Source organism: Xenopus tropicalis, chromosome 6, assembly GCF_000004195.4.
Source record: "Xenopus tropicalis strain Nigerian chromosome 6, UCB_Xtro_10.0, whole genome shotgun sequence".
In the NCBI taxonomy this organism is placed as follows: Eukaryota; Metazoa; Chordata; class Amphibia; order Anura; family Pipidae; genus Xenopus; species Xenopus tropicalis.
Window position 1 is genome coordinate 1,182,689 of NC_030682.2, and position 22,847 is coordinate 1,205,535.

Consider the following 22,847-nt stretch of genomic DNA (forward strand, 5'->3'; position numbering starts at 1 on the left):
TGTGTGATTGTGCCGCTGCTCCTGATTGGCTGCAAGGGGCTGTCTGTGCTGGTGTGTAACACTCTCCCCAACTGCTCACACTCGTCTGTCATTCATTGTGCAATGTGCAAATCTCTCTTCTGCTATTGTGTAAAGGTGTGTGTAACACTCTCTGTCTGGGACTCTAACACTGTGTGTGTAACACTCTCTGTCTGGGACTCTAACACTGTGTGTGTGTAACACTCTCTGTCTGGGACACTAACACTGTGTGTGTGTGTAACACTCTCTGGGACTCTAACACTGTGTGTGTGTAACACTCTCTGTCTGGGACTCTAACACTGTGTGTGTAACACTCTCTGTCTGGGACACTAACACTGTGTGTGTGTGTAACACTCTCTGTCTGGGACTCTAACACTGTGTGTGTGTGTGTGTGTGTGTGTGTAACACTCTCTGTCTGGGACACTAACACTGTGTGTGTGTGTGTGTGTAACACTCTCTATCTGGGACTCTAACACTGTGTGTGTGTAATACTCTCTGTCTGGGAGTCTAACACTGTGTGTGTGTGTGTAACACTCTCTGTCTGGGACACTAACACTGTGTGTGTGTGTAACACTCTCTGTCTGGGACTCTAACACTGTGTGTGTGTGTAACACTCTCTGTCTGGGACACTAACACTGTGTGTGTGTGTGTGTGTGTGTAACACTCTCTGTCTGGGACACTAACACTGTGTGTGTGTAACACTCTCTGTCTGGGACTCTAACACTGTGTGTGTGTGTAACACTCTCTGTCTGGGACTCTAACACTGTGTGTGTGTTTAACACTCTCTGTCTGGGACTCTAACACTGTGTGTGTGTGTAACACTCTCTGTCTGGGACACTAACACTGTGTGTGTGTGTAACACTCTCTGTCTGGGACTCTAACACTGTGTGTGTGTGTAACACTCTCTGTCTGGGACACTAACACTGTGTGTGTGTAACACTCTCTGTCTGGGACTCTAACACTGTGTGTGTGTGTGTAACACTCTCTGTCTGGGACTCTAACACTGTGTGTGTGTGTGTGTGTGTGTGTAACACTCTCTGTCTGGGACACTAACACTGTGTGTGTGTGTGTGTAACACTCTCTGTCTGGGACACTAACACTGTGTGTGTGTGTAACACTCTCTGTCTGGGACTCTAACACTGTGTGTGTGTGTAACACTCTCTGTCTGGGACACTAACACTGTGTGTGTGTGTAACACTCTCTGTCTGGGACTCTAACACTGTGTGTGTGTGTAACACTCTCTGTCTGGGACACTAACACTGTGTGTGTGTAACACTCTCTGTCTGGGACTCTAACACTGTGTGTGTGTGTAACACTCTCTGTCTGGGACTCTAACACTGTGTGTGTGTGTGTGTGTGTGTGTGTGTGTGTGTGTGTGTGTAACACTCTCTGTCTGGGACTCTAACACTGTGTGTGTGTGTGTGTGTGTGTGTGTAACACTCTCTATCTGGGACTCTAACACTGTGTGTGTGTAATACTCTCTCTCTGGGACTCTAACACTGTGTGTGTGTGTGTGTATGTGTAACACTCTCTGTCTGGGACACTAACACTGTGTGTGTGTAACACTCTCTGTCTGGGACTCTAACACTGTGTGTGTGTGTGTGTGTGTGTAACACTCTCTGTCTGGGACACTAACACTGTGTGTGTGTAACACTCTCTGTCTGGGACTCTAACACTGTGTGTGTGTGTAACACTCTCTGTCTGGGACTCTAACACTGTGTGTGTGTTTAACACTCTCTGTCTGGGACTCTAACACTGTGTGTGTGTGTGTGTGTAACACTCTCTGTCTGGGACTCTTACACTGTGTGTGTGTGTGTGTGTGTAACACTCTCTATCTGGGACTCTAACACTGTGTGTGTGTAATACTCTCTCTCTGGGACTCTAACACTGTGTGTGTGTGTGTGTATGTGTAACACTCTCTGTCTGGGACACTAACACTGTGTGTGTGTAACACTCTCTGTCTGGGACTCTAACACTGTGTGTGTGTGTGTGTGTGTGTAACACTCTCTGTCTGGGACACTAACACTGTGTGTGTGTAACACTCTCTGTCTGGGACTCTAACACTGTGTGTGTGTGTCTGTGTAACACTCTCTTTCCGGGACTCTTAACACTGTGTGCGTGTGTGTGTGTGTAACACTCTCTGTCTGGGACTCTAACACTGTGTGTGTGTGTGTGTGTGTGTAACACTCTCTGTCTGGGACACTAACACTGTGTGTGTGTGTGTGTAACACTCTCTGTCTGGGACACTAACACTGTGTGTGTGTGTAACACTCTCTGTCTGGGACTCTAACACTGTGTGTGTGTGTAACACTCTCTGTCTGGGACACTAACACTGTGTGTGTGTGTAACACTCTCTGTCTGGGACTCTAACACTGTGTGTGTGTGTAACACTCTCTGTCTGGGACACTAACACTGTGTGTGTGTAACACTCTCTGTCTGGGACTCTAACACTGTGTGTGTGTAACACTCTCTGTCTGGGACTCTAACACTGTGTGTGTGTAACACTCTCTTTCCGGGACTCTTAACACTGTGTGTGTGTGTGTGTCTGTGTAAGCAAGACACAAAAGTTGTTCCCTGAGCAGGTCAGTCATTGTCAGGCTATGGCCGGGGCCCCTCCTGTGGGGCTCAAATCGTGGAATGGGGCCCCAACATGCAGGTAAGTGATATCTCTGTCACTGTCTATTATAGTGGGGTGACTGTTACCCCAATGTTTCTATATATCTGTAACCTTGTTATGGGCTAAGGGGGCCCAGCCTGAAGGCCAGTTAGGGGGGGATTTGGGGTGAGTGCTTATTTGTGCCCTGGGTATCCCTGGAACTATAGCGGGGTGACTGTTACCCCAATGTTTCTATATATCTGTAACCTTGTTATGGGCTAAGGGGGCCCAGCCTGAAGGCCAGTTAGGGGGGGATTTGGGGTGAGTGCTTATTTGTGCCCTGGGTACCCTGGAACTATAGCGGGGTGACTGTTACCCCAATGTTTCTATATATCTGTAACCTTGTTATGGGCTAAGGGGGCCCAGCCTGAAGGCCAGTTAGGGGGGGATTTGGGGTGCTTATTTGTGCCCTGGGTACCCCTGGAACTATAGCGGGGTGACTGTTACCCCAATGTTTCTATATATCTGTAACCTTGTTATGGGCTAAGGGGGCCCAGCGTGAAGGCCAGTTAGGGGGGGATTTGGGGTGAGTGCTTGTGCCCTGGGTACCCCTGGAACTATAGCGGGGTGACTGTTACCCCAATGTTTCTATATATCTGTAACCTTGTTATGGGCTAAGTGGGCCCAGCCTGAAGGCCAGTTAGGGGGGGATTTGGGGTGAGTGCTTATTTGTGCCCTGGGTACCCCTGGAACTATAGCGGGGTGACTGTTACCCCAATGTTTCTATATATCTGTAACCTTGTTATGGGCTAAGGGGGCCCAGCCTGAAGGCCAGTTAGGGGGGATTTGGGGTGCTTATTTGTGCCCTGTGTACCCCTGGAACTATAGCGGGGTGACTGTTACCCCAATGTTTCTATATATCTGTAACCCTGTTATGGGCTAAGGGGGCCCAGCCTGAAGGCCAGTTTAGGGGGGGATTTGGGGTGAGTGCTTATTTGTGCCCTGGGTACCCCTGGAACTATAGCGGGGTGACTGTTACCCCAATGTTTCTATATATCTGTAACCCTGTTATGGGCTAAGGGGGCCCAGCCTGAAGGCCAGTTAGGGGGGGATTTGGGGTGAGTGCTTGTGCCCTGGGTACCCCTGGAACTATAGCGGGGTGACTGTTACCCCAATGTTTCTATATATCTGTAACCTTGTTATGGGCTAAGGGGGCCCAGCCTGAAAGCCAGTTAGGGGGGGATTTGGGGTGAGTGCTTGTGCCCTGGGTACCCCTGGAACTATAGCGGGGTGACTGTTACCCCAATGTTTCTATATATCTGTAACCTTGTTATGGGCTAAGGGGGCCCAGCCTGAAGGCCAGTTAGGGGGGGATTTGGGGTGAGTGCTTATTTGTGCCCTGGGTACCCCTGGAACTATAGCGGGGTGACTGTTACCCCAATGTTTCTATATATCTGTAACCTTGTTATGGGCTAAGGGGGCCCAGCCTGAAGGCCAGTTAGGGGGGGATTTGGGGTGAGTGCTTATTTGTGCCCTGGGTACCCCTGGAACTATAGCAGGGTGACTGTTACCCCAATGTTTCTATATATCTGTAACCTTGTTATGGGCTAAGGGGGCCCAGCCTGAAGGCCAGTTAGGGGGGGATTTGGGGTGCTTATTTGTGCCCTGGGTACCCCTAGCAGGGTGGCGGTTACCCCAATGTTTGGGCTAGGGGTGGCACAATAGTTCCCTTGTGCCTGGGGTCAGTCTGTGCCAGTGTAACCCACATTAGTTGCTGCTGTCTCGCACTCACTCTCGCACTCACTCCCGTACATGTCTCTTCCCTGCAGGGAGTTCTGTTAAAGAGAAGTGGAAAATCTCTAAACAAGGAGTGGAAGAAGAAATACGTCACTCTCTGCGACAATGGCATCCTGAATTACCACCCCAGTCTGCACGTAGGTAGCCTCCTCCTAATACCCCTCTGTGCCCCTCCTACTACTGTTCCTTCTTAATCCCTCCCCCTCTTCTTAATAATCCCTCCCTCTCTTTTTAATAATCCCTCCCTCTACTGAACATCTTTTCATTTCTGCCTTTAACCCCTCCCACTGCTGTCACTAACCCTTCAGCCCCTTCACTGTAACCCCTCCCACTGCTGTCACTAACCCTTCAGCCCCTTCACTGTAACCCCTCCCACTGCTATCACTAACCCTTCAGCCCCTTCTCTGTAACCCCTCCCACTGCTATCACTAACCCTTCAGCCCCTTCACTGTAACCCTCCCACTGCTATCACTAACCCTTCAGCCCCTTCTCTGTAACCCCTCCCACTGCATCACTAACCCTTCAGCCCCTTCACTGTAACCCCTCCCACTGCTATCACTAACCCTTCAGCCCCTTCACTGTAACCCCTCCCACTGCTATCACTAACCCTTCAGCCCTTCTCTGTAACCCCTCCCACTTCTGTCACTAACCCTTCAGCCCCTTCTCTGTAACACCTCCCACTGCTGTCACTAACCCTTCAGCCCCTTCACTGTAACCCCTCCCACTGCTATCACTAACCCTTCAGCCCCTTCACTGTAACCCCTCCCACTGCTATCACTAACCCTTCAGCCCCTTCACTGTAACCCCTCCCACTGCTATCACTAACCCTTCAGCCCCTTCTCTGTAACCCCTCCCACTGCTGTCACTAACCCTTCAGCCCCTTCTCTGTAACCCCTCCCACTGCTATCACTAACCCTTCAGCCCCTTCACTGTAACCCCTCCCACTGCTGTCACTAACCCTTCAGCCCCTTCACTGTAACCCCTCCCCACTGCTATCACTAACCCTTCAGCCCCTTCTCTGTAACCCCTCCCACTGCTATCACTAACCCTTCAGCCCCTTCACTGTAACCCCTCCCACTGCTATCACTAACCCTTCAGCCCCTTCACTGTAACCCCTCCCCACTGCTATCACTAACCCTTCAGCCCCTTCACTGTAACCCCTCCCACTGCTATCACTAACCCTTCAGCCCCTTCACTGTAACCCCTCCCACTGCTATCACTAACCCTTCAGCCCCTTCACTGTAACCCCTCCCACTGCTATCACTAACCCTTCAGCCCCTTCACTGTAACCCCTCCCACTGCTGTCACTAACCCTTCAGCCCTTCACTGTAACCCCTCCCACTGCTATCACTAACCCTTCAGCCCCTTCTCTGTAACCCCTCCCACTGCTGTCATTAACCCTTCAGCCCTTCACTGTAACCCCTCCCACTGCTATCACTAACCCTTCAGCCCTTCACTGTAACCCCTCCCACTGCTATCACTAACCCTTCAGCCCCTTCACTGTAACCCCTCCCACTGCTATCACTAACCCTTCAGCCCCTTCTCTGTAACCCCTCCCACTGCTATCACTAACCCTTCAGCCCCTTCTCTGTAACCCCTCCCACTGCTGTCACTAACCCTTCAGCCCCTTCTCTGTAACCCCTCCCACTGCTGTCACTAACCCTTCAGCCCCTTCTCTGTAACCCCTCCCACTGCTATCCCTAACCCTTCAGCCCCTTCTCTGTAACCCCTCCCACTGCTATCACTAACCCTTCAGCCCCTTCACTGTAACCCCTCCCACTGCTATCACTAACCCTTCAGCCCCTTCTCTGTAACCCCTCCCACTGCTATCACTAACCCTTCAGCCCCTTCACTGTAACCCCTCCCACTGCTATCACTAACCCTTCAGCCCCTTCTCTGTAACCCCTCCCACTGCTATCCCTAACCCTTCAGCCCCTTCTCTGTAACCCTCCACTGCTGTCACTAACCCTTCAGCCCTCACTGTAACCCTCCACTGCTATCCCTAACCCTTCAGCCCTTCTCTGTAACCCCCCCTGCTCCACCTCACCCTGCTTACCCTCCCACTCCTAACCCTTCAGCCCCTTCTCTGTAACCCCTCCCACTGCTATCACTAACCCTTCAGCCCCTTCTCTGTAACCCCTCCCACTGCTATCACTAACCCTTCAGCCCCTTCTCTGTAACCCCTCCCACTGCTGTCACTAACCCTTCAGCCCCTTCTCTGTAACCCCTCCCACTGCTATCCCTAACCCTTCAGCCCCTTCACTGTAACCCCTCCCAGTGCTATCACTAACCCTTCAGCCCCTTCACTGTAACCCCTCCCACTGCTGTCATTAACCCTTCAGCCCCTTCTCTGTAACCCCACCCACTGTCATTAACCGCTCCCTCTTTTCTCAATCATACACACTCTTCCTTGTGAGTGGGGATTTAGTACTTGGCCGGAGTGAGTGGGGATTTAGTACTTGGCCGGAGTGAGTGGGGATTTAGTACTTGGCCGGAGTGAGTGGGGATTTAGTACTTGGCCGGAGTGAGTGGGGATTTAGTACTTGGCCGGAGTGAGTGGGGATTTAGTACTTGGCCGGAGTGAGTGGGGATTTAGTACTTGGCCGGAGTGAGTGGGGATTTAGTACTTGGCCGGAGTGAGTGGGGATTTAGTACTTGGCCGGAGTGAGTGGGGATTTAGTACTTGGCCGGAGTGAGTGGGGATTGATCATTCATCCCAAATTATTATGTATTTATCACATGCAGAATTTTGGGAATTTATTACTCAGCCCAGTAATACTCTAACCCCTCCCCATACTAACTCTAACCCCTCCCCATACTAACTCTAACCCCTCCCCATACTAACTCTGACCCCTCCCCATACTCACTCTAACCCCTCCCCATACTCACTCTAACCCCTCCCCATACTCACTCTAACCCCTCCCCATACTCACTATAACCCCTCCCCATACTCACTCTAACCCCTCCCCATACTCACTCCAACCCCTCCCCATACTCACTCCAACCCCTCCCCATACTCACTCCAACCCCTCCCCATACTCACTCCAACCCCTCCCCATACTCACACTAACTCCAACCCCTCTCCATACTCACACTAACTCCAACCCCTCTCCATACTCACACTAACTCTAACCCCTCCCCATACTAACTCTAACCCCTCCCCATACTAACTCCAACCCCTCCCCATACTCACTCTAACCCCACCCCATACTCACTCTAACCCCTCCCCATACTCACTCTAACCCCTCCCCATACTCACTCTAACCCCTCCCCATACTCACTCTAACCCCTCCCCATACTCACTCTAACCCCTCCCCATACTCACTCTAACCCCTCCCCAAACTAACTCTAACCCCTCCCCATAGTAACTCTAACCCCTCCCCATAGTAACTCTAACCCCTCCCCATACTCACTCTAACCCCTCCCCATACTCACTCTAACCCCTTCCCATACTCACTCTAACCCTCCCCATACTCACTCTAACCCCTCCCCATACTCACTCTAACCCCTCCCCATACTCACTCTAACCCCTCCCCATACTCACTCTAACCCCTCCCCATACTCACTCCAACCCCTCCCCAACCCTCCCCCATACTCACTCCAACCCCTCCCCATACTCACTCTAACCCCTCCCCATACTCACATCTAACCCCTCCCAAACTAACTCTAACCCCTCCCCATAGTAACTCTACCCTCCCCATACTCACTCTAACCCCTCCCCATACTCACTCTAACCCCTCCCATACTCACTCTAACCCCTCCCCATACTCACTCCAACCCCTCCCCATACTCACTCCAACCCCTCCCCATACTCACTCCAACCCCTCTCCATACTCACACTAACTCTAACCCTCCCCATACTAACTCTAACCCCTCCCATACTAACTCTAACCCCTCCCATACTAACTCTAACCCTCCCCATACTAACTCTAACCCCTCCCCATACTAACTCTAACCCCTCCCCATACTAACTCTAACCCCTCCCCATACTAACTCTAACCCTCCCCATACTAACTCTGCCCTCCCCATACTAACTCCAGCCCCTCCCCATACTAACTCCAACCCCTCCCCATACTCACTCTAACCCCTCCCCATACTCACTCTAACCCCTCCCCATACTAACTCTAACCCCTCCCCATACTAACTCTAACCCCTCCCCATACTAACTCTAACCCTCCCCATACTAACTCTAACCCTCCCCATACTCACTCTAACCCCTCCCCATACTATCTCTAACCCCTCCCCATACTAACTCTAACCCCTCCCCATACTAACTCTAACCCCTCCCATACTCACTCTAACCCTCCCCATACTAACTCCAGCCCCTCCCCATACTCACTCCAACCCCTCCCCATACTAACTCTAACCCTCCCCATACTAACTCTAACCCTCCCCATACTAACTCCAGCCCCTCCCCATACTAACTCTAACCCCTCCCCATACTAACTCTAACCCCTCCCCATACTAACTCTAACCCCTCCCCATACTATCTCTAACCCCTCCCCATACTAACTCTAACCCCTCCCCATACTAACTCTAACCCCTCCCCATACTCACTCTAACCCTCCCCATACTAACTCCAGCCCCTCCCCATACTAACTCTAACCCCTCCCCATACTAACTCTAACCCCTCCCCATACTAACTCTAACCCTCCCCATACTAACTCTAACCCTCCCCATACTAACTCCAGCCCCTCCCCATACTAACTCTAACCCCTCCCCATACTAACTCTAACCCCTCCCCATACTAACTCTAACCCCTCCCCATACTAACTCTAACCCTCCCCATACTAACTCCAGCCCCTCCCCATACTAACCCTTTTTCTGGAGGATATACTATCCTTACTCAGCGCTACGATGCTGCAGAACCCAAATAACCAACATGGCTCTGTCCCCTGCGCAGGATTATATGCAGAACATTCATGGCAAACAAATTGATCTTCTCCGCACCACCGTTAAAATTCCTGGAAAGAGACCCCCAAGGGCCACAAGTGGGACCCCTGCAGTAGGAAGCCAGTCATCTGCACCAACAGGTACTGCCCCACCCCCTTGTATCTGCTTACTGTCTCCTACCTATGGGAGGGGCAATTAGGGGAAGATGGGGTTTATTTGTGCCCTGGTACCCCTGGAACTATAGCGGGGTGACTGTTACCCCAATGTTTCTATATATCTGTAACCTTGTTATGGGCTAAGGGGGCCCAGCCTGAAGGCCAGTTGGGGGGGATTTGGGGTGAGTGCTTATTTGTGCCCTGGGTACCCCTGGAACTATAGCGGGGTGACTGTTACCCCAATGTTTCTATATATCTGTAACCTTGTTATGGGCTAAGGGGGCCCAGCGTGAAGGCCAGTTAGGGGGGGATTTGGGGTGAGTGGGTATTAATGCCCTGGGTACCCCTGGAACGATAGCAGATAGAATGCTGGGTAAGTGCGCTCTCTCTAGTACTTTCCCCCAGTGTGTTGCCCCCCTGTCTCTTGCTGTTGCTGATGGGATCCTGACGGGAGGATGTCGCAGCTCGTTATGGATGTTTCAGTAATTACATTACCCGCTGCTTTATGCAGAATTATTCTCCTAGGACTAATTGATGGCACATGTTTAATTCATTAATCATTAGCATCAAATTCGACAATTACACAGGCACTGATTGTACAATCTCAGAGATAATGAGGCCTATTACCTGCCATCTCCCCCCACAGCGAGTGTCTAATGTCGAGTGATCTCTGCTCCTTGTACTCTCCCCTTCCCCCTGCCAAGCAGTCTCTCTGTATAACTGCGCTCTCTCTGTGTAACCCCCCGTATAACTGTCTGTACCGCTGTGTAACCCCCCGTATAACTGTCTGTACCGCTGTGTAACCCCCCGTATAACTGTACCGCTATGTAACCCCCCCCCGTATAACTGTCCTGTACCGCTGTGTAACCCCCCGTATAACTGTCTGTACCGCTGTGTAACCCCCCGTATAACTGTCTGTACCGCTGTGTAACCCCCCGTATAACTGTCTGTACCGCTGTGTAACCCCCCGTATAACTGTCTGTACTGCCATGTAACCCCCCGTATAACTGTACCGCTATGTACCCCGTAAACTTCCCTTACCCCCGTAATAACTGTACCCTGTTACCCCCGCTGTGTAACCCCCGTATAACTGTACCGCTGTGTAACCCCCCGTATAACTGTCTGTACCGCTGTGTAACCCCCCTTATAACTGTAACCCCCCGTATAACTGTCTGTACCGCTGTGTAACCCCCCGTATAACTGTCTGTACCGCTGTGTAACCCCCCCGTATAACTGTCTGTACCGCTGTGTAACCCCCCGTATAACTGTACCGCTGTGTAACCCCCCGTATAACTGTCTGTACCGCTGTGTAACCCCCCGTATAACTGCCTGTACCGCTGTGTAACCCCCGTATAACTGTACCGCTATGTAACCCCCCGTATAACTGTCTGTACCGCTGTGTAACCCCCTGTATAACTGTACCGCTGTGTAACCCCCGTATAACTGTCTGTACCGCTGTGTAACCCCCCGTATAACTGTCTGTGTAACCCCCGTATAACTGTCTGTACCGCTGTGTAACCCGTATAACTGTCTGTACCGCTGTGTAACCCCCCGTATAACTGCCTGTACCGCTGTGTACCCCCGTATAACTGTACCGCTGTGTAACCCCTGTATAACTGTCTGTGCTGTGTAACCCCCCATATAACTGTCTGTACCGCTATGTAACCCGTCCGTATAACTGCCTGTACCGTGTGTAACCCCCCGTATAACTGTCTGTACCGCTGTGTAACCCGCGTATAACTGTACCGCTATGTAACCCCCGTATAACTGTCTGTACCGCTGTGTAACCCCCCGTATAACTGTCTGTACCGCTGTGTAACCCCGTATAACTGTCTGTAACGCTGTGTAACCCCGTATAACTGTCTGTACCGCTGTGTAACCCCCCGTATAAACTGTACCGCTGTGTAACCCCCGTATAACTGTCTGTACTGCTGTGTAACCCCCGTATAACTGTCTGTACTGCTGTGTAACCCCCCGTATAACTGTCTGTACTGCCATGAACCCCCGTATAACTGTCTGTACTGCTGTGTAACTCCCCGTATAACTGTCTGTACGCGCTGTGTAACCCCCCGTATAACTGTCTGTACTGCCATGTAACCCCCGTATAACTGTCTGTACTGCCATGTAACCCCCCGTATAACTGTCTGTACCGCTGTATAACCCCCCGTATAACTGTCTGTACCGCTGTATAACCCCCGTATAACTGTACCGCTATGTAACCCCCCGTATAACTGTACCGCTATGTAACGCCCCGTATAACTGTCTGTACCGCTGTGTAACCCCCCGTACTATGTAACCCCCCGTATAACTGCCTGTACCGCTGTGTAACCCCCCGTATAACTGTACCGCTATGTAACCCCCCGTATAACTGCCTGTACCGCTGTGTAACCCCCGTATAACTGTACCGCTATGTAACCCCCCGTATAACTGTCTGTACCGCTGTGTAACCCCCGTATAACTGTACCGCTATGTAACCCCCCGTATAACTGTCTGTACCGCTGTGTAACCCCGTTGTAACTGTCTGTACGCTGTGTAACCCCCGTATAACTGTACCGCTGTGTAACCCCCCGTATAACTGTCTGTACTGCCATGTAACCCGTATAACTGTCTGTACTGCCATGTAACCCCGTGTAACTGTCTGTACCGCTGTATAACCCCCCGTATAACTGTCTGTACCGCTGTGTAACCCCCCGGTATAACTGTCTGTACCGCTGTGTAACCCCCCGTATAACTGTCTGTACCGCTGTGTAACCCCCCGTATAACTGTCTGTACCGCTGTGTACCCCCCCGTATAACTGTCTGTACTGCCATGTAACCCCCGTATAACTGTCTGTACTGCCATGTAACCCCCCGTATAACTGTCTGTACCGCTGTATAACCCCCCGTATAACTGTACCGCTATGTAACCCCGTATAACTGTACCGCTGTGTAACCCCCCGTATAACTGTACCGCTATGTAACCCCCCGTATAACTGCCTGTACCGCTGTGTAACCCCCCGTATAACTGTACCGCTATGTAACCCCCGTGTAACTGTCTGTACCGCTGTATAACCCCCCGTATAACTGTCTGTACCGCTGTGTAACCCCCTGGGTATAACTGTCTGTACCGCTGTGTAACCCCCGTATAACTGTCTGTACCGCTGTGTAACCCCCGTATAACTGTCTGTACCGCTGTGTAACCCCCCGTATAACTGTCTGTACTGCCATGTAACCCCCCGTATAACTGTCTGTACTGCCATGTAACCCCCCGTATAACTGTCTGTACCGCTGTATAACCCCCCGTATAACTGTACCGCTATGTAACCCCCCGTATAACTGTACCGCTATGTAACCCCCCGTATAACTGCCTGTACCGCTGTGTAACCCCCCGTATAACTGTACCGCTATGTAACCCCGTATAACTGCCTGTACCGCTGTGTAACCCCCGTATAACTGTCTGTACCGCTGTATAACCCCCGTATAACTGTACCGCTATGTAACCACCCGTATAACTGTACCGCTATGTAACCCCCCGTATAACTGTCTGTACCGCTGTGTACCCCCGTATAACTGTACCGCTATGTAACCCCCCGTATAACTGCCTGTACCGCTGTTAAACCCCCGTATAACTGTACCGCTATGTAACCCCCCGTATAACTGCCTGTACCGCTGTGTAACCCCCGTATAACTGTACCGCTATGTAACCCCCGTATAACTGTCTGTACCGCTGTGTACCCCGTGTAACTGTCTGTACCGCTGTGTAACCCCCCGTATAACTGTCTGTACCGCTGTGTAACCCCGTGTAACTGTCTGTACCGCTGTGTAACCCCCCGTATAACTGTACGGCTGTGTAACCCCCCGTATAACTGTCTGTACTGCCATGTACCCCGTATAACTGTCTGTACTGCCATGTAACCCCCCGTGTAACTGTCTGTACCGCTGTATAACCCCCGTATAACTGTCTGTACCGCTGTGTAACCCGTATAACTGTCTGTACCGCTGTGTAACCCCCCGTATAACTGTCTGTACCGCTGTGTAACCCCCCGTATAACTGTCTGTACCGCTGTGTAACCCCACCGTATAACTGTCTGTACCGCTGTGTAACCCCCGTATAACTGTCTGTACCGCTGTGTAACCCCCCGTATAACTGTACCGCTATGTAACCCCGTATAACTGTCTGTACCGCTGTGTACCCGTATAACTGTCTGTACCGCTGTGTAACCCCCCGTATAACTGTCTGTACCGCTATGTAACCCCCGTATAACTGTACCGCTGTGTAACCCCCCATATAACTGTCTGTACCGCTGTGTAACCCCCCGTATAACTGTCTGTACCGCTGTGTAACCCCCCTATAACTGTCTGTACCGCTATGTAACTCCTATAACTGTCTGTACCGCTGTGTAACCCCCCGTATAACTGTCTGTACCGCTGTGTAAACCCCGTATAACTGTCCGTACCGCTGTGTAACCCCCCGTATAACTGTCTGTACCGCTGTGTAACCCCCCGTATAACTGTCTGTACCGCTGTGTAACCCCCCGTATAACTGTCTGTACCGCTGTGTAACCCCCCGTATAACTGTGTAACCCCCAATGCCCTACTGGGGCAGTTTCTCTCATTGTATAAAGCTCTCTGTTTCATTGTGTGCAGGTTCTGCTCTTCCCTCGGAGCGCTCTCTCAGCGGGCTTAGCCTATCGGCATTCAGCGGGAAAGGAGATGGGGGAGTCCTGACGCAGCGCTCCTTCTCTGTGTGCAGTGGGGAGCAGTGGGGAGACGGCGCTACCAGTAAGTGTCTCTACTCACCGCCCAATTGGTTGAATTAGTGGGAGTCCCTGTAAGGGAGATTTTAGCCTAAAAGAGACATGAGACAGAGTTGATAGACGTCTCTACTCCTGTCCCCAAGGCTGTGCAACATCCCAGGCACTTTATATGGACATAGAACTCCTCGTGACTTATATCCTTATATTTTACAATAGGGGGTATATATACTGTGTATATATATATATATATTTTCATGCCGCAGCTCCAGTCCATTTCGCTTCTCATATTTGGAGCAAATAACACCTAGTAAGGATATTTAGTAGGGTGGAACCCAAAATACCTGTCTCCCCCTCTAGTGCCTGTCCCTAAGCTTGTCTGTAGCCGCGCTGTTACCCCAGTAACATTACTTTAATATCATGAGCTGTTTACGTTAGTACCTCCATGATCCACGTGTACCTTCAGGAGCCATGTTAGTACCTCCATGATCCACGTGTACCTTCAGGAGCCATGTTAGTACCTCCATGATCCACGTGTACCTTCAGGAGTCATGTTAGTACCTCCATGATCCACGTGTACCTTCAGGAGTCATGTTAGTACCTCCATGATCCACGTGTACCTTCAGGAGCCATGTTAGTACCTCCATGATCCACGTGTACCTTCAGGAGCCATGTTAGTACCTCCATGATCCACGTGTACCTTCAGGAGTCATGTTAGTACCTCCATGATCCACGTGTACCTTCAGGAGCCATGTTAGTACCTCCATGATCCACCTGTACCTTCAGGAGCCATGTTAGTACCTCCATGATCCACGTGTACCTTCAGGAGCCATGTTAGTACCTCCATGATCCACCTGTACCTTCAGGAGCCATGTTAGTACCTCCATGATCCACCTGTACCTTCAGGAGCCATGTTAGTACCTCCATGATCCACGTGTACCTTCAGGAGTCATGTTAGTACCTCCATGATCCACCTGTACCTTCAGGAGCCATGTTAGTACCTCCATGATCCACGTGTACCTTCAGGAGCCATGTTAGTACCTCCATGATCCACGTGTACCTTCAGGAGTCATGTTAGTACCTCCATGATCCACGTGTACCTTCAGGAGTCATGTTAGTACCTCCATGATCCACGTGTACCTTCAGGAGTCATGTTAGTACCTCCATGATCCACGTATACTTCCAGGAGCCATGTTAGTACCTCCATGATCCACGTATACCTTCAGGAGCCATGTTAGTACCTCCATGATCCACGTGTACCTTCAGGAGTCATGTTAGTACCTCCATGATCCACGTATACCTTTAGGAGCCATGTTAGTACCTCCATGATCCACGTATACCTTCAGGAGCCATGTTAGTACCTCCATGATCCACGTATACCTTCAGGAGCCATGATAGTACCTCCACTAGCCAAATAAGTACCTTTAAGAGCCATGTTAGTACCTTCAGGAGCAATGTTTGTACCTTCATGACCCACTTGTACCTTCAGGAGTCATGTTAGTACCTTCATGATCCACTTGTACCTTCAGGAGCCATGTTAGTACCTCCACTAGCCATATAAGTACCATTAGGAGCCATATAAGTACCATTAGGAGCCATGTTAGTACCTCCACTAGCCATGTTAGTACCTTCAGGAGCCATGTCAGTACCTCCACTAGCCATATAAGTACCTTTAGGAGCCATGTTAGTACCTTCAGGAGCCATGTTAGTACCTTTAGGAGCCATGTTAGTACCTTTAGGAGCCATGTTAGTACCTTTAGGAGCCATGTTAGTACCTTTAGGAGCCATGTTAGTACCTTTAGGAGCCATGTTAGTACCTTTAGGAGCCATGTTAGTACCTTTAGGAGCCATGTTAGTAGGAACTATGTGAGTGCCCAAGAGAATTGCTGCTTTGGTCCAAGCCAATTACAAAGAGCATTAGATTGCAGTATTTTACCTTCTGTATGAGTCGATATGTAACTATGTATTGTACCCGCTGTACAGCGCTGCAGAATATGTTGGTGCTTTATAAATGCATATTAGTCAGAAATAGTGACATTTATGGGCATTAAAATTGATAAATGGATACATGCTTTATAATAGGGACTGTTATGATGTTAAAATGCCAAAGGCATCTTCCCCTGTTCCTCAGGTTCCACCAGCACCTTCCCCTGTCCCACAGGTTCCACCAGCATCTTCTCCTGTTCCTCAGGTTCCACCAACACCTTCCCCTGTCCCTCAGGTTCCACCAACACCTTCCCCTGTCCCTCAGGTTCCACCAACACCTTCCCCTGTCCCTCAGGTTCCACCAACACCTTCCCCTGTCTTACAGGTTCCACCAGCATCATCCCTTGTCTGTCAAGTTCCCACAACATCTTCCCCTGTCCCTCAGGTTCCACCAACACCTTCCCCTGTCCTACAGGTTCCACCAGCATCATCCCTTGTCCATCAAGTTCCCACAACATCTTCCCCTGTCCCACAGGTTCCACCAGCATCTTCTCCTGTTCCTCAGGTTCCACCAACACCTTCCCCTGTCCCTCAGGTTCCCCCAACACCTTCCCCTGTCCCTCAGGTTCCACCAGCATCTTCCCCTGTCCCACAGGTTCCACCAACACCTTCCCCTGTCCCACAGGTTCCACCAACACCTTCCCCTGTCCCACAGGTTCCACCAGCATCTTCCCCTGTTCCTCAGGTTCCACCAACATTGTCCCCTGTCCCTCAGGTTCCACCAACACCTTCCCCTGTCCCTCAGGTTCCCCCAACACCTTCCCCTGTCCCTCAGGTTCCCAACACCTTCCCCTGTCCCTCAGGTTCCACCAACACCTTCCCCTGTCCCACAGGTTCCACCAACACCTTCCCCTGTCCCACAGGTTCCACCAACACCTTCCCCTGTCCCACAGGTTCCACCAGCATCTTCCCCTGTCCCTCAGGTTCCACCAACACCTTCCCCTGTCCCACAGGTTCCACCAGCATCATCCCTTGTCCGTCAAGTTCCCACAACATCTTCCCCTGTCCCTCAGGTTCCACCAGCATCTTCTTCTGTTCCTCAGGTTCCCCCACATCATCCCCTGTCCCTCAGGTTCCACCAACATTGTCCCCTATCCCTCAGGTTCCCCCAACACCTTCCCCTGTTCCTCAGGTTCCCCCAACACCTTCCCCTGTTCCTCAGGTTCCACCAACACCTTCCCCTGTTCCTCAGGTTCCACCAACACCTTCCCCTGTCCCACAGGTTCCACCAACACCTTCCCCTGTCCCACAGGTTCCACCAGCATCTTCACCTGTTCCTCAGGTTCCACCAGCATCTTCTTCTGTTCCTCAGGTTCCACCAACATCACCCCCTGTCCCACAGGTTCCACCAGCATCTTCCCCTGTTCCTCAGGTTCCACCAACATTGTCCCCTGTCCCTCAGGTTCCACCAACACCTTCCCCTGTCCCACAGGTTCCACCAGCATCTTCCCCTGTTCCTCAGGTTCCACCAACATTGTCCCCTGTCCCTCAGGTTCCACCAACACCTTCCCCTGTCCCACAGGTTCCACCAACATCTTCACCTGTTCCTCAGGTTCCACCAGCATCTTCTTCTGTTCCTCAGGTTCCACCAACATCACCCCCTGTCCCACAGGTTCCACCAGCATCTTCCCCTGTTCCTCAGGTTCCACCAACATTGTCCCCTGTCCCTCAGGTTCCACCAACACCTTCCCCTGTCCCACAGGTTCCACCAACACCTTCCCCTGTCCCTCAGGTTCCACCAACACCTTCCCGTCCCTCATGTTTCATCAACACCTTCCCCTGTCCCTCAGGTTCCACCAACACCTTCCCCTGTCCCTCAGGTTCCACCAACACCTTCCCCTGTCCCTCAGGTTCCACCAACACCTTCCCCTGTCCCTCAGGTTTCACCAACACCTTCCCCTGTCCCTCAGGTTTCATCAACACCTTCCCCTGTCCCTCAGGTTCCACCAACACATTCCCCTGTCCCTCAGGTTCTACCACGAATGTCCCCTGTGAATTTACTGTGGGGCCCTTCTCACATTTAGTTACACCACTGTGTGTCTCCTCCCATTTAGGTGTCTCTCCCAATGACTCTGTCAGTCTGGCTCCCAACCTGGGAGGAACCACCAGTCCTAGACTGGATCCACCACCGTCCCCTCATGCCAATCGAAAGAAGCACCGCAGGAAAAAGAGCAGTGTCCCCCCCCGCTCAGAAGGCAACCCTGGCCCAGGAGATGGTACGACCTGGCTAATCCCACATCTACTCATACCTGTACTGTGGGAATGGCAGGGATCTACTCATACCTGTACTGTGGGAATGGCAGGGATCTACTCATACCTGTACTGTGGGAATGGCAGGGATCTACTCATACCTGTACTGTGGGAATGGCAGGGATCTACTCATACCTGTACTGTGGGAAAGGCAGGGATCTACTCATACCTGTACTGTGGGAATGGCGGGGATCTACTCATACCTGTACTGTGGGAATGGCGGGGATCTACTCATACCTGTACTGTGGGAATGGCGGGGATCTACTCATACCTGTACTGTGGGAATGGCGGGGATCTACTCATACCTGTACTGTGGGAATGGCGGGACTTACTCATACCTGTACTGTGGGAATGGCGGGGATCTACTCATACCTGTACTGTGGGAATGGCGGGGATCTACTCATACCTGTACTGTGGAATGGCGGGGATCTACTCATACCTGTACTGTGGGAAATGGCGGGGATCTACTCATACCTGTACTGTGGGAATGGCGGGGATCTACTCATACCTGTACTGTTGGGAATGGCGGGGATCTACTCATACCTGTACTGTGGGAAATGGCGGGGAAATCTACTCATACCTGTACTGTGGGAATGGGGGGGATCTACTCATACCTGTACTGTGGGAATGGGGGGGATCTACTCATACCTGTACTGTGGGAATGGGGGGGATTACTCATACCTGTACTGTGGGAATGGCGGGGATCTACTCATACCTGTACTGTGGGAAATGGCGGGGATCTACTCATACCTGTACTGTGGGAATGGCGGGGATCTACTCATACCTGTACTGTGGGAATGGCGGGGATCTACTCATACCTGTACTGTGGGAATGGCGGGGATCTACTCATACCTGTACTGTGGGAATGGCGGGGATCTACTCATACCTGTACTGTGGGAATGGCGGGGATCTACTCATACCTGTACTGTGGGAATGGCGGGGATCTACTCATACCTGTACTGTGGGAATGGCGGGGATCTACTCATACCTGTACTGTGGGAATGGCGGGGATCTACTCATACCTGTACTGTGGGAATGGCGGGGATCTACTCATACCTGTACTGTGGGAATGGCGGGGATCTACTCATACCTGTACTGTGGGAATGGCGGGGATCTACTCATACCTGTACTGTGGGAATGGCGGGGATCTACTCATACCTGTACTGTGGGAATGGCGGGGATCTACTCATACCTGTACTGTGGGAATGGCGGGGATCTACTCATACCTGTACTGTGGGAATGGCGGGGATCTACTCATACCTGTACTGTGGGAATGGGGGGATCTACTCATACCTGTACTGTGGGAATGGCGGGGATCTACTCATACCTGTACTGTGGGAATGGCGGGGATCTACTCATACCTGTACTGTGGGAATGGCGGGGATCTACTCATACCTGTACTGTGGGAATGGCGGGGATCTACTCATACCTGTACTGTGGGAATGTGGGGGATCTACTCATACCTGTACTGTGGGAATGGCGGGGATCTACTCATACCTGTACTGTGGGAATGGCGGGGATCTACTCATACTGTACTGTGGGATGGCGGGGATCTACTCATACCTGTACTGTGGGAATGGCGGGGATCTACTCATACCTGTACTGTGGAATGGCGGGGATCTACTCATACCTGTACTGTGGGAATGGCGGGGATCTACTCATACCTGTACTGTGGGAATGGGGGGGATCTACTCATACCTGTACTGTGGGAATGGCGGGGATCTACTCATACCTGTACTGTGGGATGGCGGGGATCTACTCATACCTGTACTGTGGGAATGGCGGGGATCTACTCATACCTGTATGTTGGAATGGCGGGGATCTACTCATACCTGTACTGTGGGAATGGCGGGGATCTACTCATCGCTGTACTGTGGGAATGGCGGGGGATTACTCATACCTGTACTGTGGGAATGGCGGGGATCTACTCATACCTGTACTGTGGGAATGGCGGGGATCTACTCATACCTGTACTGTGGGAATGGCGGGGATCTACTCATACCTGTACTGTGGGAATGGCGGGGATCTACTCATACCTGTACTGTGGGAATGGCGGGGATCTACTCATACCTGTACTGTGGGAATGGCGGGGATCTACTCATACCTGTACTGTGGGAATGGCGGGGATCTACTCATACCTGTACTGTGGGAATGGCGGGATCTACTCATACCTGTACTGTGGGAATGGGCGGGGATCTACTCTACCTGTACTGTGGGAATGGCGGGGATCTACTCATACCTGTACTGTGGGAATGGCGGGGATCTACTCATACCTGTACTGTGGGAATGGCGGGGATCTACTCATACCTGTACTGAGGGAAATGGCAGGGATCTGCTTGTGTCCGTGCCCTGGGAACTGAAAGGATCAGTGAATTGCCATGTTTCTGAGTTACAGAATGTGGGATCTGTTCCCTGACTGGGGATCTTGTCGGGCTGCTCCCATAGACACAAGTGCCTGTTGTACCGAGTATGAGGCAGTTTGTAGGGAATCCCGTGTAGCAGTCAGAATGTCCTGCACTTAGTAAATTATTCATGAGGGGCGGGCCCTATCCCAGCCGCTAACAAGAGGTCAGGATGGTAACCTCCCTTACTGCAAGCCCAGTGCCAGAACGTGCACCAACCACAGCTGTAACCCGTCAGATCCAGAGCAATGCACAGACTTGCCCCTGAGTTCAGGGTAAATGAGCCCTGAGGGGTGTGACTTATCTATAGGGCTTTGGCTTTTGGTAGTTGCCCCTATTTAGCTGAAGGGGGCAGTTGGCATTGGCCAACGTACATGAATCCATAATGGCCGGGGGTCCCGCTCCTGATGTTTGATTTGCTTTCAGAGCCGGAGGAGTCCTATGGCTTCGTCATTGTCTCTCTAACTGGCAAGAGCTGGCACTTTGAGGCGTCTTTGTATGAGGACCGGGAGCTGTGGGTTCAGGCCATCGAGAGTCAGATCCTGGCCAGCCTGCAGGGATGCGAAAGCACCAAGAATAAGGTATGTGCCTCGCCCGCGAGGGGTTAACAGCAGTAAGTGTGGTGTTGTGGGGGGGGGGGGTTATTGGCTCTTATGATCCCCCCCCCCTAATTGCTTGTCTCTTACTGTAGGCACGCCTCGGCAGCCAGAGCGACGCGGTCGCCATTCAGTCCATTCGGAGCGTCCGAGGGAACAGCCTGTGTGTGGACTGTGATACTCCCAGTGTGTGCCAGATGCCCTCCTATTGCCCTCACTTGCCCCCCAGTCACCCTGTGTGCATGCCATTTCCTCTGGGGGTGTCACCCGCTGCGCTTACATCTACATTCACTTTGGACTCCTCCCTCTACTTGTCTCTTGTGCCCCTCCCCCTGCTCTCCTCTTGTGCCCCTCCCCCTACTCTCCTCTTGTGCCCCTCCTCTCCTCTTGTGCCCCTCCTTCTACTCTCCTCTTGTGCTTCTCCCCCTACTCTCCTCTTGTGCCCCTCCCCTACTCTCTCTTGTGCTTCTCCCTACTCTCCTCTTGTGCTTCTCCTGCTCTCCTCTTGTGCCCCTCCCCCAACGTACTCTTGTGCCCCTCCCCCTACTCTCCTCTTGTGCCCCTCCCGCTACTCTCCTCTTGTGCTTCTCCCCCTGCTCTCCTCTTGTGCCCCTCCCCCAACTGTACTCTTGTGCCCCTCCCCCTGCTCTCCTCTTGTGCCCCTCCCCTACTCTCCTCTTGTGCCCCTCCCCCTACTCTCCTCTTGTGCCCTCCCCTACTCTCCTCTTGTGCTTCTCCCCCTACTCTCCTCCTTGTGCCCTCCCCCTGCTCTCCTCTTGTGCCCCTCCCTACTCTCCTCTTGTGCCCCTCCCCCTACTCTCCTCTTGTGCCCCTCCCCCAACTGTACTCTTGTGCCCCTCCCCCTGCTCTCCTCTTGTGCCCCTCCCCCTACTCTCCTCTTGTGCCCCTCCCCCTGCTCTCCTCTTGTGCCCCTCCCCCAAACTGTACTCTTGTGCTCCTCCCCCTGCTCTCCTCTTGTGCTCCTCCCCTACTCTCCTCTTGTGCTCCACCCCCTGCTCTCCTCTTGTGCCCCTCCCCCAACTGTACTCTTGTGCTCCTCCCTCTGCTCTCTTCTCTTGTGCCCTCCCCCTACTCTCCTTTGTGCCCCTCCCCCTACTCTCCTCTTGTGCCCCTCCCCCTACTCTCCTCTTGTGCTTCTCCCCATGCTCTCCTCTTGTGCTCCTCCCCCAACTGTACTCTTGTGCTCCTCCCCTTGCTCTCCTCTTGTGCTCCCCCTACTCTCCTCTTGTGTTCCCCCGCCTGCTCTCCTTTCTGCCCCTCCCACTGTACTCTTGTGTTCCCGCCCTGCTCTCCCTTGTGCCCCTCCCAACTGTACTCTTGTGCTCCACCCCCTGCTCTCCTCTTGTGCCCCTCCCCCAACTGTACTCTTGTGCTCCTCCCTCTGCTCTCCTCTTGTGCCC

General features: G+C 52.1%; 1 protein-coding gene across 4 annotated transcripts in view; it reads left to right on the forward strand.

Annotated features, from left to right (window-relative positions):
* Positions 1-22,847, forward strand: part of agap3 (ArfGAP with GTPase domain, ankyrin repeat and PH domain 3) — a 70,764-nt gene that overhangs the window by 41,816 nt on the left and 6,101 nt on the right. For 2 of the 4 annotated variants that reach the window (XM_031903622.1, XM_031903620.1), the window contains exons 10-15: positions 4,444-4,548; positions 9,315-9,444; positions 14,086-14,220; positions 18,233-18,394; positions 21,257-21,411; positions 21,522-21,612. In XM_031903622.1, the coding sequence (XP_031759482.1) occupies positions 4,444-4,548; positions 9,315-9,444; positions 14,086-14,220; positions 18,233-18,394; positions 21,257-21,411; positions 21,522-21,612 (778 nt within the window). The remainder of the gene's footprint in view (positions 1-4,443; positions 4,549-9,314; positions 9,445-14,085; positions 14,221-18,232; positions 18,395-21,256; positions 21,412-21,521; positions 21,613-22,847) is intronic. The other 2 variants (XM_031903624.1, XM_031903621.1) reach the window with 2 other exon arrangements.